Raw genomic sequence first — 19,040 nt, 5'->3', positions numbered from 1 at the left:
ATTTTTAAATTTTGAGTTCTTTCTCTGCCTATAAGGCCTGAAGGATCTGTTCCCCCACCTCTCCCCTTTTCTCTGTTTTTTTGTTTGTTTTTGTTTTTGTTTTGAGACGGAATTTCGCTCTTGTCGCCCAGGCTGGAGTGTAATAGCGCGATCTCGGCTCACAGCAACTTCCACCTCCCGGATTCAAGCGATTCTCCTGCCTCAGTCTCCTGAGTAACTGGGATTACAGGCGCCCGCCACCACGCCCAGCTAATTTTTGTATTTTTAGTAGAGACAGGTTTTCACCAGGTTGGCCAGGTTGGTCTCCAACTCCTGACTTCAGGTGATCCGCCCGCCTCGGCCTCCCAAAGTGCTGGGATTACAGGCGTGAGCCATCGCGCCCGGCCCCCTTTTCTTTTTGCCCTCATTTCTTGCCCATTTGCTTTGCACACTTTCCCCATTCTCCAACAGATCCAGCAGACTCCAGCCCCCGGGCGTTTGCATGTGCTGTTTGCACTCCCTGGCAGCCTGTCCTGAGGGATTCATTTGGCTCTGTCTGCTCATTAGGGGAACATCATCTTCTCATTAGGGATTGCCCCACCACCCGTTGTGAACTTGCAAGCAAACCCTTCCCTCCCCACATGCTCCCTGCCTCCTCCTTCATCTTTTATTTTTTTCTCTAAAGAACTTTTCACTATCTAGCACACTATATATTTTAAGTATTTATTTGGTCTACTGTCTGCCTTCACCACTACAATGTCAATTCCATAAGGAAAAGCAATTGTATCGATGTTGATCACTGCTGCATCACCAACACCTAAAAAAAAAAAAAAAAAAAAGAGAGACCTTGCACATATAGATGCTCAATAAATATTTGTTGACTAAATAAAGGTTCCTGTCTCTGTATTAAACACTTTGATATCTCATTACCCAGCCCAATCACCCTATGAGGTAGTTGTGTTAATTTTCGTCCTACCAGGGAGGTAGCTGAAAATTGGAGCCCTACTGTATGAAAATACATAATTTTTTAGTTTTTTAAAAATGCTTGTCAAAGCAGTCCTGTAGTTTTCCTCACGTAAATTCTGACCTTTAACAACAACGAATTATTACTGTTTGAAATGTAATCTATTCCCGTAATCTATTCCCAAAACTGTTTTGTTTTGTTTTGTTTTTGAGACGGGGTCTCGCTCTGTCCCCCAGGCTGGAGTGCAGTGGCTGATCTCGGCTCACTGCAAGCTCTGCCTCCCGGGTTCACGCCATTCTCCTGCTTCAGCCTCCCCAGTAGCTGGGGCTACAGGCGCCCGCCACCACGTCCGGCTAATTTTTATTTTTTTATTTTATTTTATTTTTGTATTTTTAGTAGAGACGGGGTTTCACCGTGTTAGCCAGGATGGTCTCGATCTCCTGACCTTGTGATCCGCCCATCTCAGCCTCCCAAAGTGCTGTGATTACAGGCGTGAGCCACCGGCCCGGTGCCAATTTTCTTATTATTAGTTATTGTGGTTGATCTTTTAAAAAATACTTATTTTGTATCTGGTTAACCTACTGCAATGTTATTAATTCTTATAACACTCCAGTTGTCTTGGCTTTTCTATTGAGACAGTTATCTACAATTTCATTTTTTCCTTACCAGTATTTTAAATTAGACTTTCTCTTTCATGTTGGATTATATTGGCTACCATTTCCAAAACAGTATTACTAAAAGAGGCATTCTTGTTTGTGTTCTTTTAATGGGCATATCTCCGAGGTTTGAGGGTTAAATGTGACGTTGGTTTCTAAATTGAAGTAAGTAGCTTATTTTTTTTAACCTTTTATTTTGTAAATTTCAAAACAGAAGTAGGGACTCAATGAATGACCCCCCATGACCTATGTCATCCAACTTAAATATTTTCACTCAGTCTTGTTTCATCTGTATTTCCACCTATATTGTGCTTTCCACTCTCATCTCCCAGTGAGTTTGAAGCAAATTCTACATATTATTTTATTTTGTCTATGAAATGCTACATTTCAGCGTGTGTCTAACAAGAACTGGTTTTAAAAATAAAACTTTAATACAAAATAGATATATGTTATAACTACTGGGTACAAACAATACAAAATTATTTCCAGATGTTATTAGCAGAAGACCCAAGAGAGTTAACTAAAAGCAATTAACATCGAGGAGAGTTTAAAAGTAATTAAATGTGATACAAGTAATAGTAAACATTTATGTTACACTCTATGCTAATAATAATAAACCTTTATGTGTTTCAAGCAGTCTTGTAAGATACATATTTTATATACAATATATTAAATATATAATATGTATTACATATATACATATAACATATATTACATATAATACATATTATATATTTAATATATTATATATAGCATATATTATATATTTTGTCTCATTTAGTCCTCACCACAACTCTTGTGAAATAAGACTGTGGGCCGGGCGCGGTGGCTCAAGCCTGTAATCCCAGCACTTTGGGAGGCCGAGATGGGCGGATCACGAGGTCAGGAGATCAAGACCATCCTGGCTAACACGTTGAAACCCCGTCTCTACTAAAAAATACAAAAAACTAGCCGGGCGACGTGGCGGGCGCCTGTAGTCCCAGCTACTCGGGAGGCTGAGGCAGGAGAATGGCGTAAGCCCGGAAGGCGGAGCTTGCAGTGAGCTGAGATCCGGCCACTGCACTCCAGCCTGGGCGACAGAGCCAGCCTCCGTCTCAAAAAAAAAAAAAAAAAAAAGACTGTTATTTACATTTTACAGAAGACAGAACTGAAGCCTAGAGATAAGTAACTTACCCTAGACTGTATTAGGATAGAGTTGGAATTTGAGACCAAGAAGTTGAACTCTAGAGTCCATGCTCTTAACTTTTACATTATGTTGCCCCTTGTCTACACGTCAGTATCTTTCCTCTACATGCAAGCACTACTAAGTTTGCAAACAAGACAGAGAAAGTTCACATGTATTCACAAAAAAGCAAAAAAAAAAAAAAAAAAAGCCTTATAAATAAATTTAGTAAGATAAATATAGGTCATCTGAAGAAACCCTCAAAACCTTACTGAAAGAGAAAATGGACAAATAGAAATGCCGTGTTGCTAGCTGTGTTGTAAAGATGTAAAATCTTGCAGATCTGCAAATACAAATATGACAAAATCAGAATGGGATGCTTTGAGTATTAGCTCATCTTCCTTTTCTCACTTCATTTATTTTTCTGCTAATTGTTTAAGATATTCAGAAAACAGGCCAGGCGCAGTGGCTCACACCTGTAATCCCAGTACTTTGGGAGGCTAAGGCGGACCAATCATGAGGTCAAGAGTTTGAGACCAGTCTGTCCAACATGGTGAAACCCTGTGTCTACTTAAAAAATACAAAAATTAGACAGGCATGGTGATGCATGCCTGTAATCCCAGCTACTCAGGAGTCTGAGGCAGAAAAATCGCTTGAACCCGGGAGGCAGAGGCTGCAATGAGCCAAGATCGTACCACTGCACTCTATCCTGGGCAACAGAGCGAGACTCTGTCTCAAAAAGAAATTCAGAAAATAGAGGATTAGTACTATAAAATGTAAAACTGACTTTGTTTATCTGTCTTTTGTTTAGTCTTTTTTATTTTCTTTCAAAATGAACAAAGTGGTAGTGTTTACTTCCAGGAACCTATAAATCCTAACTTAACCTAAATATTACAGGACTTTAGAAGAATTACCACTGCTGGGTGCAGTGGCTCATGCCTGTAATCCCAGCACTTTGGGAAGCCAGAGCAGGAGAATCACTTGAGCCCAGGAGTTTGAGACCAGCCTGGGCAACATGGCAAAACCCCATCTCTACAAAAAATACAAAAATTAGCCGGGCCTGGTGGCACAAGCCTGTAGTCCCAGCTATTCAGGAGACTGAGGTAGGAAGAATTGCTTGAGCCAAGGAGGCAGAGGTTGCAGTGAACCAAGATACACTACTACATTCCAGCCTCAGTGACAGAGCCAGACCCTGTCTCAAAATAAATAAATAAATGAATAAATAAATAATTTTTTAAAAAAGAGTTACCACTCAGGAACATTCTAGAAAGAATTCTAGAAAGATGCCCATCTAATCTAGAGATTTATCAACTGGGGAAGAGCTGACACCAAAGTTCCATATTAAGGTTCTGTTTATTGGCCAGGAATTGGGTAAGAGCTCAACATACAGTGAAGAGCAAGAAGATTATCAACCCATTTACTATAAATAATAGAAGACAAAAGTAAGAGTCACTAGAGGGTAGAAGGGCATGATCTGTCTCTAGGATGTCGGGGGAGGGGGACATTTCTTGGCAGGGAAGAGGAAAGTTCCCAGGTTCAAATAGGGTGGTGTTTCTGGCACTACTGAGTTTAACCCTTAGGATCCTAACTCCGGTCTCCTGTATCACATCTAATGATTAATTTTTAAAATCTGAATTAATGTTATCATCATGATAGCCATTCAGCTCCAAGGATAGCAACAACCCATTCTGAAAACTCTTTCCTCATTTCCAGGAGTTTTCAGTATTGGTTTCCCCCCTGTGTTAACAGTCCTTTTCTGTCTCCTTTGCTTGATGTCTCCTGTAAACATCGGAGGGACCCAGGAATCAGCTGTCAGCCTGTCCCTTGCCTTGTCTTCATCCACTCTGCTTGGGGTTGACATACAGGCCTATTGCTCAAACCCTGTAAGTTCCCAAGAAAGTCCCGTTTTCCTGACTAGCCTTTGGGCAGCTCTGGGAACTGAGCTCTCATAATGTTCTATCTGGTAAGAGTGCTTTTGTTTGCCTGAGGCCTTGAGCCATGCTGTACCAGTTTGTCCAGATGGTTCATACTAACAGTGTGATTTATGGAGGAACATCTGGAGTCTGGAGCGTCAGTGACTGACCCTTTACAAAAACCATGGACACCCAGGTTTAGGTGAGTTTCCCTCGATGTCAATGCTTCACACACGTCGTCACACATCATTGCTGGGGGATTTCCCATGTGCTATGGTTTGGATATTTGTCTCCTCCAAAACTCATGTTGAAACTTAATCCCCAGTATGGCAATATTGAGAGATGGGGGCTTTTAAGAGGTGATTGGCTCACGAGGGCTTTGCCTTCATGAATGGATTAATCCATTCATGGACTAACGGATTAACGGGTTATCATGGGAGTGGAACTGGTAGCTTCATAAGAAAAGGAAAAGAAACCTGAGCTAACATGTTACCACACTCAGTCCCCTTGGCATGTGAACCCCTGCACCCCTTCAGGACTCTACAGAGTCCCCACCAGCAAGAAGGCTCTTACCAGATGCGACCCCTTGACCTTAGACTTCTAAGCCTCCATAACCGTATGAAATAAATTTCCTTTTTAAAACAAATTACCCAGATTCAGATATTCTGTTATAGGCAACAGAAAGCAGACTAATACACCATGTGACTCCACTGAAAGAGAACACTTGGAAGCTGGTGCAGGGTATCCTCCAGACTTCACCCCATGCACCTTTTCCCTTTGCCAATTTTATTCTCCATCCTTTTGCTGTAATAAACTATAACCATGACGTTAACAATTGGGTCGTGTGAATTCCTCTAGAAAATCTTTGAGCATGAGGTGTTCTTGGGGACCATCCTGACAGAGGAGTTCATCCAGCCCCATAACTGGGGCTGGATTTAAATCCCACTGACAACTCACAAATGTGTATCTCCAGCCATGATCTATCTAGACTTTTATGAATAATTGCCTACTTGATTCTCCAACTGATTCTTGACATGTCCAAATTCTTGACATGAAGCAAATTCTTCATTTCTCTTCTTATCCCAGAGTTGCTCAGAAAGTGACCTGCCAGTCATCCAGTTGCCCTGGCAAGAAACCATGGAGATACCCTTGTCTCCTCACTCTCTTTACCTTCAGCAAATCTCATTCTGACTCTCTCCACCCCAGCAATTCCCAGAATTCTAAGCATTTCATGCCTACCTCTCCTTAGGAGCCTCAATCCCTCACTTCACTATGTGTTTTCTCCTTTTATTAAGAGCTCTTAATTTCTTTTTTTTTTTTTTTTTTTTTTTTTTTTGAGACGGAGTCTTGCTCTGTCGCCCGGGCTGGAGTGCAGTGGCCGGATCTCAGCTCCCTGCTCCGTCTCCCGGGTTTATGCCATTGTCCTGTCTCAGCCTCTGGAGTAGCTGGGACTACAGGCGCCCACCACCTCGCGCGGCAAGTTGACGGGGTTTCAACGTGTTAGCCAGGATGGTCTCGATCTCCTGACCTCGTGATCCACCCGTCTCGGCCTCCCAAAGTGCTGGGATTACAGGCTTGAGCCACCGCGCCCGGCCAAGAGCTCTTAATTTCTTAAGAGCTCCTTGTTCCTTATCTTCTGCCATGATTTGAAAAGTCACTTCTCTGACCCCTGCCTTTGTCACCTGCTCCTCTCTGGCTGACTCAGACTTACTCTTCTCCCTGGAGTCTATGTCCACCAACGGTGTTTGCTCAGCCTCAACCTGCAACTATGATATCCTATGCTGTTCAGTCTCAAACCTCGGCCCTCTAACTCTAGATCCACAGGCTGTCATTTTTACCGTTACCATTGCTTTGAAAAAAAAAAAAATATGAGTCAAAATCTAAGATTCTGTGGGAGCCAGGGCCTGACCAACCCATTGCAGTAGAACATCACAAGGTATACAGAGATGACAGAGAATGACTGGCTTATAATATGCACTTAATAAATGTCATTAAATATATGATCAAGCATGGTTTCTCTAGGACTCCTGGAGAAAAAGATCTCTGCTTCCGTTAACCCGAGGAGTTGATTTGGATGTAAGTGTCGGGCTCTGGATTCACAAGCTCCTGTTAAATGAAGAGAAAATGTGAGCTCCATTTGCTAGGTGGACCCTCCCAGTCTACTCACTATAGTCTGGTGCCCAAACAGCCTGGTACTTTCCTTTCTTCGGAAATTCCAGAAATCTTCCTCCATTCTCATCACACTTCAGTAACCCTTGCACCTCTCTGTTCCTGGAATGGCCCATGTACTTCCCCACTGTGGTAAACAGACTCTAAAATGGTCCCCATAATCCCTGCTTCCTGGTAGTCATTCCTCTATGTAATCTCCTCACCTTGAGGGCAAGACCTGTGACTTGCATCTAACCAATAGAATATGGCAAAGGTGGTAGGATATGCATGATTGCATGTATGTGATTCTGTTACATAAGATTATGACTTCTGTCTTGGCTTTGAAGAAACAAGATGCAATGTTGTGAACTGCCTATGGAGAGGGCCACATGGCAAAGAACTGAGGATGACCTTCAGCTGACAGTAAGAAACTGAGGGCCTCATTATGACAGCCTGTAAGGAACTGAATGCTGCTAACAACCACATGAACTTGGAAGTGGATACATCCCCAGTTGAGCCTCAGATAAGACCTGGGCTTTGACTGACACTTTGATTATATAGCCTTGCAGAAGAGCTGTCTAAGCAATGCCTGAACTCCTGACCCACGGAAACTGTGAGATAATAAATTCATGTTATTTTAAGCTGCAAAATCTGTGGTAATTCATTATACAGCAACGGATAACTCTACACTCACTTCTGGGCCTTTTTTCCTGATGCCTCTCAAGTTGGAATGTTTCTCTCCATACTGTTTGCATGGTTTGCTCCTTCTAATCCCTTCAGAATGTAGCAGACACTGAGTTGACTGACCTGGCATTCTTCCCCACACCACCTCCCTCGCTTGCTTCTATTGAAGAGACTGGGAATGTTAATGTATCACTTTCTCAGCCTCTGTTGCTACAAGGAGCACCATATGACCTTATTCTGGCTGAGATATAAGAGGAAGCTTACTAAGTGGGAAGACCTTTTGCCCTACTAATAATAGGAAACAAACATGGCTCCGCTATGCAGACACTGGTGAAGAGAGGGACTCAGGTGGCTAAGGTTTTACCAGTTCAAAGCTGATTACACAGCTGACAAACCTAAACATGATACCGTGGCCTGAACCAATCTGATTCTCCTATGGAGAATTTGAACCTAGAAATGCTTAAACGGCAGCAGAAGATGTTGTTATATGTACTCTGAAGTTATAGAGAAGCAATGACCAGGTGACTTACCTAGAAATTCAATCTGAAATGAGAGAGTGAAATGAATTCATAGATTAGTGAAAATGAGAAACTGTGTAATAAGAGAGAAACAGTTTCTTTGTGGCATTCGAGTCGCCAAGAGGCCCAGGAGTAATTTCTGAAATTGAGTTATCTGATATTTCTCAGTGTTCTCTCAATTAATCCCCATTCAAACTACATTCAAAGGGTTTAATGTTCTTAACATTAAAAATTCTTGACTAAGATATTAATATATGAAACATTCAGCCAGGTGCAGTGGCTCGCATCTTAATCCCAACACTCTGGGAGGCCAAAGTGGAATGATCGCTTGAGCCCAGGAATCTGAGGCTGCAGTTGGCCATGATCGCACTACTGCACACAAGCTGAGTGAAAGAGCAATACCTTGTCTCAAAAAAATAAAAAGGTATATGGGATATTCACATTTTTCAAGAATAGTTCATCTGTTAGGCTAAAATCTACCCCTCTTTTACCTATCCTCCATGGTAATTTATCTGCCCTCTGGAACAACAAGGAACACATTTATCCCTCTACTTGAAGCCTGTCAGACACTAAAATAATGGAGTCCTCTGTCCCTAGATTTTCTCTTTTCCAAACCCAATAAAACCCTGTCAGTAGGACATGGATTTGAGCCCGTGTTATGGCCTCTCACTTATTCCTCCTCTGGATAAATTCTGACTGGTCACTGACTTGTTCAGAATATAGAATCTAAAGTCCATTCTTGCAAATGGAGTAATCTGGCTGTCCTGATGACAGGGTTAAGATCACTTGCATTCTCTAACGTAATTCTACTAGTCCTTAGAACTATGGAGCCATCACCTGACTGCTCTAAACTTGTTATTGGAACCTTTGCTTATGCCTGGATGAACTAATAGTTTTCTTCTTTTTAATTTTTTTCTTTCTGAGACAAGGACTTGTTCCATTGCCCAGGCTGGAGTGCAGTGGCTGGACCTCAGCTCACTGCAACCTCTGCCTCCCAGGTTCAAGTGATTCTCCTGCCTCAGCCTCCCAAGTAGCTGGGATTACAGGTGCCGGCCACCATGACCAGCTAATTTTTGTATTTTCCGTAGAGACGGGGTTTCACCATGTTGGCCAGGCTGGTCTTGAACTCCCGACCTCAAGTGATCTGCTCACCTCCACCTCCCAAAGTGCTGGGATTACAGGCATGAGCCACCACGCCTGGCCCAGTTTTCTTCTTTGTGAATGATGTAACTAATCATACCTCTCTGTTTTATTGTTACCAGGAAGCTTAGAGACACATAAGAGATATAGGGGCAGATATCATGTAGGCCCAGCATATATTTTTTACTTTTTACCCATATCTTGACTTCTTGCTATTGTTAAAAATATTTTTTCTGATTGTAATTTCTATTTCTAATTTAACACCATTTTGTAATGTTGTATATAATGCTTCAAATCTTCCACAGGAAAAACTGCTTCAAATCTCCCATGAGAAAAATGTGGGGAAGTAAATATCATGAATGAAATGAAAGATTGGAAAGGAAAGGAAGGGAATGAAAAGGAATAGACTCTTTAGGAATGTAACTGAAAGAGATGGCAAAGACATAAAGGAAATGGAGGGAAACTGAATAGGACAGAAAGGAATACAATATAAATTAAAGGCAGAGAATGGAGTGAAATAAAATGGCATGATGTCCAAAGAAGTGCAAATGAAAGAAATTAAATGAAAAGGAAAATTGTAGTGGAAAGAAAGAAAGAAAGTAAAATAAAATGGAGCAGAAAAGAGAGTAATAAAATAAGGTAATGAGGGGGAGAGAAATGGAGAGGAAATGAGAGAAAAGTAATATAGTAGAAGGAAAGTCTAACATTAAAGAACAAAAATAAAGCAACAAAATTAAAAAAAAAACAAAAGGGATGAAATGGAATGCCATGCAATATAAAATAATGAGATGAAATGAAACTGACATCAATGGTGTAAAGAGTAGGAAATGCAAAGGACTGCAAAGAAATGGAAAGAGCTTAAATGAAGTGAAAAGGAGTGGAATGGAATGACTTGAAAAGAAGAAATTAAATGGAAAACTTCAAAAGGAAAGTAATCAAGACAAGGGAATGAAGTGCCATAAAGGGACAGGATGAAGTGAGAAAACATGGAGTAGAATGGAATGGAATAGAATAGAGTGGGATGGATTGGAGAGAAATGAAAAGGGAAAGGAATTGAAGAGAACAGAGGGAGAGGAATGGAAAACAGTGAAATAGCATTGAATGAAAGGGGAGAGGATGGAGAAGAGAAAGTGAATGGAAAAGAAAGAAGGGAATGGGAAAAAAGAAAAAGTGAATGGGAAAGGAATATAAAGAATAAGAACTGGAATGCAGTGGAATGAAATGAAAACCAATCAAATGGAAATGAATGTAAATAGGGACATTGACTAGGAAGGAATGGAGAGGTAGAAAACAGAACAGATGAAATGGATTAAATATATGGATGGAAATAAGAGGACTGAAATGGGATGGGAAGAATAAGAATGGAAATGAAATAAAGTCGTGGGATGGGAATTGAGTGGGCTGGAATAAAATAGAGTGTAATGGAATGTAAAATAAATGAATTGAAATGAATTAAAAGAAAAAATAAAAATGGATAAAATGTAATAGAAGGAAAGGAAAAGAATGAAAAGGAATGAAATAAGAAAGAGAAGGAAAGGAGTGTAAAGGGATCAAACAGAGCTGAGTGGGATGGAATGAAAAGGCATGGAATGAGCCAGGCATGATCGCTCATTCCTGTAATCTCAGCACTTTGGGAGGCCAAGGCAGGCAGATCAATCGAGGTCAGGAGTTCAAGACCAGCCCGGCCAACATGGTGAAACCCCATATTTACCAAAAAATAAAAAAATAAGCTGGGTGTGATGGCTCGTGCCTGTAGTCCTAGCTACTTGGGAAGCTGAAGTGGGAGAATCTCTTGAACCTGGGAGGCGGGGGTTGCAGTGATCAGAGATTGAGTCACTGCACTCCAGTCTGGGTGATGGAGCAAGACCCTGTCTCAAAAAGAAAAAAGAAAAGAAAAGAAAAGAAAAGGCATGGAATAGAGTAGAGTGAATGGGAAGAGATAGGATGGGGGGAAATAGAGTGAAAGGAAATAAAACCAAATGGGATGGAAAGAAAATGGCAGAGTGAAGTGATATGTAAATACAGAAAATGAATAAAGCTAAATGGATAGAAAGGAAATGGGTGGAGTGAAACATGGAATGCAATAAAATGGAGTGCATTGGAAAGGAATGAAGGAAAACTAACTAGAAAATGACACGATGGAAATGGGTAGGATGGAATTGAGAAGATTTTTAAAGGGAAATTTTCTTTATAGTTCATCCTACAGACTCTTTAGTAGGGAAGAAAAACCAGATTGGTGACAGATTTCCACCTGTCCAAAGACTCAGCGTGGCATAAACGTACCTCATAGATTGACTCTGTGTTTTTTGGCACAGTGGAGAGTGGGGGCATCAGAGGTTTGGGTGGTGGCTTCCAGGGGCTGAAAGAATTGCCTCCAGGGCTTGCTGAAGGCAGCTTTGTCTGCAAGTAAGCAGAGAAATCAGGCAGGGCCTACAGTCACAGATTGCCAGGAATGTACCAACTTACACTCTTCAGAGACCCAGAGAGTGGAAGGAATCTGTTCAGATTCTTGCAGAGAATCAGAGGTGGAAGCAGGGTTAGAACCCAGGCCCTTGCCCTGGCCCAGAACTCTCCTTTTTCCTGCTGGCTCTGCAACCTTTACTCCCAGCCTCCTTTTCACCCCAGCATGTGCTGGTTCAGTACCACCTCACTGGAAATCCAATTCCAAGCCCTGGAGGTGGAAGGAACAAAAGAGGATCCAGGGTCTTGGCATCTGACCCAGCTCCCTGTGAGGCCTTAGGCTACCCTCTTCCCATCCCCAGCCCTGTGATGTGTCATGAAAGCTTCAGACAAGATCATCTCTCAGGCTTATCACACATAAAATTCTCAGACTGTCTTTCCTCCACAGATTCTTTAACCAAACCCAGCAGGGCCAATGTACCTCATAGGTCTCCTCTGGAAGGTCTGGTGGTTGCATCTGGGGAAAAACAAAGTTGCAGAGAGGTCATAGGGCTTGGAACAGGGGCACCCCAAGAGATTCTCAGAAATAGCTCTGGCCTCAGAGGCAGTTATAGCTCTTCTGATTCCCAGAGGGCTCAAAGCTAGGAATTGTCATGTCAAGGAGTAAGAAGACGAGGAGAAGAGATGAAAAAACTCGGAAGGGTCTTAAGATCCTCAGAGAAGTCAGAGGAGGAGATGCAGAGAGACTCAACCTGGCACTGGGTTTTCTCAAAATATCATGCCAGTCCCCACCCTAAGAAGTAAGACTACAGCAGCCTGGTTGGCGGATCGAGGAGGGTCCCTCTGCAGCATCACTCACCTTTTCGACTCTGATCCGTCCCTGAAGCTGGTATATGTTGCAATACTCAGGACTCAGGCTTTCTAGAAAAAGTGAATCTCAGTCAGGAGCTGGAGTTAGAAAGAGATATGAGGCAAGGGGCTGTTTTTCCAGGACCCCTGTCCCCAGAAAGGAAGTGCAGAAGTCTTCCTTCCCAGGACTCCCTGTCATATTTCCACTGAGCTTGACCTGGGAATGTCCTGGAAGTCAAGTTCTGGGTTAGGTAAGGCTGTTCGGTGATACAAATGAGGAGAGAAATCTAAGTTCTAGCCCCAGTTTTGACGGTGGGTCCTCTGTAGCCTGGGTTTAGCCCTTTTTTATCCCTCGTGGCCTTGGTTTTCCTCTCTGTAAAATGGGGCTGGATTGGACAGTTTCTAGAAAGCCTTCCATATCAAAAGGCCTATCCTTCCAGAATCCCAGACCTAGAGATGGCAAATATGTTTCATTTTGTCTTTGGTTAACTCTAACCCATCAGTAGAGGGCACTCGAGGCTCTCTATTGAGATATGAGGCTGGATTTGGATTCAGCAGGAAGGAGTGTTGTGATTGATTCGTTCTGTCTACAACAATTAATTAACAAAGTTTTCTGAGATTGAGAAAGGAGAGTATTCCAGCATGTTGTCCTGCTTTTGCCATGACTGTTGGAACAGGCAGAACCCGTCAGAGGGCTTGACTCCAATCTCATCCATATTCCAGATGGGAACACAGAGGCTCAGAGTGGGCAGGGTTTGCCCTGATCATACAGTGACCTGGTGGCAAAGCTGGGAGCCCCCAGCACCAGCCTATTCTCCAGCCTTCATCCCTGCCCCCGGCAGCATCCATAGAGTCACTCACCGGAACTGGGCTCTGTGGGGTGCTCCTCCTTCAGAGTGGGTTGTGAGGTCTCATGACTGGGGTCCTCTGTTGTTTTCCTTGAGGGCCTGAAACCCCAAAACTCATTCTTCTGTGCCCCTAGTCCTTGCCCATCTCCACAGGTTCTGTCCGTATACCACGTCCATTCTTTGACAATGCCCCCAACCCTCTGAATTCCCCAGGTGCCAGACACGACTCAGCACCATGGTCAGCAACACGCCAGGCAGGCGCGCCCCCTGCTGGCCACACCCCCATCCCCCACCCTGCATCCCTGTATTACCGTCTGGCATTTCTGATGTAGAGAAAATAGCCCAGTTCTGAGGCCACAGCAATGACAGCCAGGATCCCGATGACAATACCAGCGATGGCCCCTGAGGACAGGGAGGAGGACTGGGGACCTGGGCAAGGAGAGAGAATCAAGACCCAGGCCTGACACACCCTCATCCCTGCCCCCAGCCCATTCCCAAGCTTGCAGCTTTTTCTCTACTGACATTTTGTGAGCACTAGTTTTCCAGTCGTTGGGAGGCATCCGATTGTGGTTCTTGGTTTTTGGTTTTGCTTTTTTTTTTTTCCAGACAGAGTCTCGCTTTGTCACCCAGATTGGAGTGGAGTGGCGCGACCTCAGCTCACTGCAACCTCCAGGTTCAAGTGATCCTCCCACCTCAGCCTCCCCGAGTAGCTGGGACTACAGGTACCTGCCACCATGCCAGGCTAATTTGTTTTATTCTTTGGTAGAGAGGGGGTTTCACCATGTTGCCCAGGCTGGTCTGGAACTCCTGACCTCAAGTGATCCACCCGCCTCAACCTCCCAAAGTGCTGGGATTACAGACATGTGCCACTGCACCTGGCCTCAGTCTGTGGTATTAACAGCATCATTTCTAAACTAAAATATCCAGTTTCTGGGTCCAAATTTCAGCAGTGACTTTGGGCATGCTACTTAACTTCTCTATGCTTCAGTTGTCTCTTTTGTAAAATGAGAACAACAGGGTTTATAGGGCTTCTGGAAAGATTAAACATATATGTATTCATGTTCTATATATATAGTGTTTGTTTGGAACCATGGGAAGTGATCAGTAAATGTTGGCCACGATGACAATGCCAATTAGCATAACAGATCAAATACGGCTTTGCCTTTCTTTCCTCCCAGAAAAGAGGCACAGACCAGAGAAAAGAGCTTTGGCAACCAGAAACCCGGCGTTCACTTAGAACCCCTTGACTCGCTGGGGCCGTGTGACCGTGCACAAGTGAATTCATTTCTGAGTCTCATTTCTTCATCTGTAAATAGCACAGGATGTTTACAAAGATGAGATGAAATCATGAATGTTGACACCTGCACATAGTAGGTGATTAATAAATGGCAATTGTTTTCATTAATCAGGTCTGCCGGTTGCCCATCTCACTTCTGCCTGAACCTTTCTCAAAAGGGTGAAATTGAGCCACCGGAATTCAGAACACAGTCACAAGGGTCAGGAGTGTGAGGAAGGAGCTCTGCTTCGGAGGGGCAGGAGGGAACTTCCTGGGGTGCCTCAGGGATTCTTAGTTTCATTCTCTGCATCTCCATTTTTCTTTCCCCACACCCCCCCCTCTTTTTTTTTTTCTTTTAGATGGAGTCTTGCTCTGTTGCCCAGGCTGGAGTGCAATGGCACGATCTCAGCTCACTGCAACCTCCACCTCCCAGGTTCAAGCAATTCTCCTACTTCACCCTCCCAAGTAGCTGGAATTACAGGTGTGCACTGCCATGCCTGGCCATTTTTGTGTGTGTGTATTTTTAGCAGAGATGGGGTTTCACCATGTTGGCCAGGCTGGTCTCGAACTCTTGACCTCAGGTGATCCACCCACCTCAACTTCCCAAACTGCTGGGATTACAGGTGTGAGCCACCGTACCTGGCCACATCACTATTTCTATTTTTTTTTTTTTTTTTTTTTGAGACAGAGTCTCACTCTGTTCCCCAGGCTGGAGTGCAGTGGCACGATCTCGGCTCACTGCAAGCTCCGCCTCCCAGGTTCACGACATTTTCCTGCCTCAGCCTCCTGAGTAGCTGGGACTACAGGCACCAGCCACCACGCCTGGCTAATTTTTTGTATTTTTAGTAGAGACGGGGTTTCACCGTGTTAGCCAGGATGGTCTCGATCTCCTGACCTCGTGATCTGCCTGCCTCAGCCTCCCAAAGTGCTGGGATTACAGGCATGAGCCACCAGGCCTGGCCTCCGTTTCTTTGTATGTCCAGCAAGGATAAGAATTCCAAACACTATAGACTTTTTAAAATTTTTTTGAGACAGAGTCTTGCTCTATCACCCAGGCTGGAGTGCAGTGGCAAGATCTTGGCTCACTGCAACTGCTGGCTCCTCTGCAACCACTGCAACCTGGCTGCCTCCCAAGTGATTCTCCTGTCTCAGCCTCCTGAGTAGTGTGATACAGGCGCCCACCACCATGCCCGGCTAATTTTTGTATTTTTTAGTAGAGATTGGGTTTCACCATGTTGCCCAGGCTGGTCTTCAACTCCTGACAATATGTGATCCACCTGCCTCACCCTCTCAAAGTGCTGGGATTACAGGCGTGAGCCACTGTGCCCGGCCTCTATAGACTTTTGAAGATCATGTATAAAACTACCAGCACAGTGCCTGATACATACCAGATACTTGACAAATGGTAGTGGTGATGATGATGATGATGATGATGATGATGATGATGATGATGACAGAAGCAAGCTCTAAGCACCAAGAGCCCTTCATACATGATCTCATTCAAATCCCACAATATCCCCATGAGCATCAACTGAACTCACCACTTCCTTCCCTGAGCCTCTGTTGCTCCATTCATCAAATGGTCTTACCAAGACCACAAGATTGCTCTGAAGATTAAATGAGGTAATTTGGAAGTTGATATAAATGGTGTTCTAGGCTTAGTGAACAACTTGAGGAAGCCAGCCTGGTTTCAAACCTCGATGACAGGATTTGAGTCTATAGGTCTCAGTTTCCCTTCCTGTACAATGAAGAAACCAACAGGCTCACCTCAAAACTGACTGATAGAAAGTACCCAAGAAGTGTCTGCTGATACTATATGTGGGAAAGTTGGATTCAGACATGTGGCACAGGCCCAATAAATAATAATTTTAGGCTGAGCGTGGTGGCTCAAGTCTGTAATCTTAGCACTTTGGGAGGCTGAAGCAGGAGGATCACTTGAGCCCAGGAGTTTGAAATCAGCCTGTGCAACATAGGGAGGCCATCTCTACAAAAAAAATATATAAATAAAAAATTAGCTGGGGTGGTGGTGCACACCTGTAGTCCCAGCTTCTCAGAAGGCTGGGCTGGGAAGATGGCTTGAGACTGGGAGGTTGAGGCTTCAGTGACCCATGATCATGCCACTGCACTCCAGCCTGGGTGACAGAGTGAGACCCTGTCTCAAAAAAAAAAAAAAGGAATAATTTTATTTGTTTAACAAACACAATATGCCAAGCACTGCCCTAAGAACTTTACAAATGTTAACAATCTTCAACAACCCTAAGAAATAGGCAGAATTATTATTATGTTTTTCAGATAATAAATCAGAGGCCCAGAGAGGGTAAGTAACTTGCCCAAGGTCACACAGCTAACAAGCATTGGAGAAGGATATGAATCCCAGTGAACAGTAACACTGTTGCCTTCTCAAGAACTAAAGACAGAGATACAGGGACTCCCTACCAGTCATGTCCAGTTGCTATTAACATCATTTCTGATTCCCCATATAGCTCACTCCTTCCCTCACTGGGTATGTCTCTGACTCATTGTCCTAAACGACTTGGAAAGATAGGCATCACGATATGATTTGCCTGTGTCCCCGCCCAAAACTCATTGAATTGTAGCTCCCATAATTCCCAAGTGTTGTGAGAGGGACCTTCTGGGAGATAATTTCATCACGGGGGCAGTTTCCCCATATTGTTCTTATGGTAGTGAATAAGTCTCACGAGATCTGATGGTTTCATAAAGGGTTTCCCCTTTTGCTTGGTTCTCATTCTCTCTTGTCTGCCATCATGTAAGACATGCCTTTCACCTTCCAGCACGATTGTGAGGCCTCCCTAACCACGCGGAACTGTGAGTCCATTAAACCTCTTTTTCTTTATAAATTACCCAGTCTTGGGCATGTCTTTATCAGCAGCGTGAAAATGGACTAATACACATCACAAACCCAATTTACAGGCAAACCAACTGAGGCTCAGAACACCTTGGAGAGTTTTCCAGGGAACACAGCAGGAAGTAGAGTTTCTATGTTCCCCTGAGCATTAGGGGTTAGGATTCAACAGCTGGGGACTGAGAACCTGCTCAGGCAGTGTGGAGACTGCCACACTCCAGCCCTCGATAGGGGTAGACTAGGTGGCTGGGACCAGCATCAGGAAAGGCCCCTGAAGGCAACCCTGAGAGACTCACCTACCACCTTGACCAGGACGGAAGCAGAGCGGGCCAGGCCGGTGAGAGGGTTGGAGGCTGTGCAGTTGTAGATCCCGTTGTGTTCCCAGGTCAGAGCCCTGATGATTAGTTGCTCTCCCAGGTGCTCCCTGGTGGAGTGTTCAAGAGTCCAGCGATACTCAGCGCCTGGCTTGGACTCGGCCCAACACTGCAGGGTCAGGCTGGAGTTGAGCTCTGCCTCGATGGTGCTGACCATCTTCGATGCCGACTCCCTGGTGATGTTCACTTTGTCAGGACCATCTGTGTGTAAAACCAAACGTGATGTACCCTGGCCCCCATCAGCGAGCCATTCACTTTCACCTTGGAATTTCAGTAAAATAAACAGAACATGCTCCCTTTTGCTCCTTAGCTGTCTGACAGAGTGTGGTCCACAACACTGCGGGTGGGGGAGATCAAAACAAAAACAAGGGCCTGGTGCGGTGGCTCACGCCTGTAATCGCAACACTTTGGGAGGCCGAGGCAGGTGGATCGCGAGGTCAGGAGATCGAGACCATCTTGGCTAACACCATGAAACCCCGTGTCTACTAAAAATACAAAAAATTAGCTAGGTGTGGTGGCGGGCACCTGTAGTCCCAGCTACTCGGGAGGCTGAGGCAGGAGAATCGCTTGAAACTATGAGGTGGAGGTTGCAGTGAGCCGAGATCACTTGAAACTATGAGGTAGAGGTTGCAGTGAGCTGAGATCATGCCATTGGAGTTCAGCCTGGGTGACACAGCAAGATTCCATCTCAGAAAAAAACAAACAAACAAACAAAAAAACCAAAAAAAACCCCTGCCTTTGCAAAAGTTAATTCAAAGAAGAGTTTTAGGTCACTCGGGCATCAGAAATTGTTGCTAGGCCAAGCGCAGTGGCTCACACCTGTAATCCCAGCACTCTGGGAAGCCGAGGTAGGTGGATGTGAGTGGAACTCCTGAGACCAGGAGTTCAAAACCAGCCTAACCAACGTGGCGAATCATGTCACTACTGAAAAATAAAAATAAAAACTAGCTAGATGTGGTAGCACATGGCTGTAATTGCAGCTACTAGAGTGGCTAAGAATTGCTTGAACCTGGGAGGCCGAAGTTGCAGTGAGCCAGCAAGCCAAGGTTGTGCCACTGCACTCCGGCCTAGGAGACAGAGTGAGAAGGAAGAGAGAAAGAGAGAAAGAGAAAGAGAGGGAGAGGGACGGAGGGAGGGAGAGAGGGAGGGAGGAAGGGAGGGAGGGAAATTGTGGCTGTGTCCTGTGCATATAATTCCTAAGGGAGGCAGGGAGGAAGGGAGGAAGTGAGGAAGGGAGGCAGGGAGGAAGGGAGGAAGTGAGGAAGG

General features: G+C 44.3%; 1 protein-coding gene across 1 annotated transcript in view; it reads right to left on the bottom strand.

Moving 5' to 3' along the window:
- Window positions 1–691: 691 nt before the first annotated feature.
- Window positions 692–19,040, bottom strand: part of CEACAM20 (CEA cell adhesion molecule 20) — a 29,884-nt gene continuing 11,535 nt past the window's right edge. Inside the window, exons 6-12 of the mRNA XM_023190551.2 lie at window positions 17,697–17,975; window positions 13,573–13,690; window positions 13,275–13,360; window positions 12,424–12,485; window positions 12,046–12,081; window positions 11,448–11,564; window positions 692–796 (exon numbers count right to left, since the gene is read on the bottom strand). Of these exons, the coding sequence (XP_023046319.1) occupies window positions 776–796; window positions 11,448–11,564; window positions 12,046–12,081; window positions 12,424–12,485; window positions 13,275–13,360; window positions 13,573–13,690; window positions 17,697–17,975 (719 nt within the window). The 3' untranslated portion in view covers window positions 692–775. The remainder of the gene's footprint in view (window positions 797–11,447; window positions 11,565–12,045; window positions 12,082–12,423; window positions 12,486–13,274; window positions 13,361–13,572; window positions 13,691–17,696; window positions 17,976–19,040) is intronic.

This window comes from Piliocolobus tephrosceles, chromosome 21 (assembly GCF_002776525.5).
Source record: "Piliocolobus tephrosceles isolate RC106 chromosome 21, ASM277652v3, whole genome shotgun sequence".
Taxonomy (NCBI): Eukaryota; Metazoa; Chordata; class Mammalia; order Primates; family Cercopithecidae; genus Piliocolobus; species Piliocolobus tephrosceles.
The sequence above is the reverse complement of the archived record's forward strand: the minus strand, read 5'-3'. Positions and strand labels throughout refer to the sequence as shown.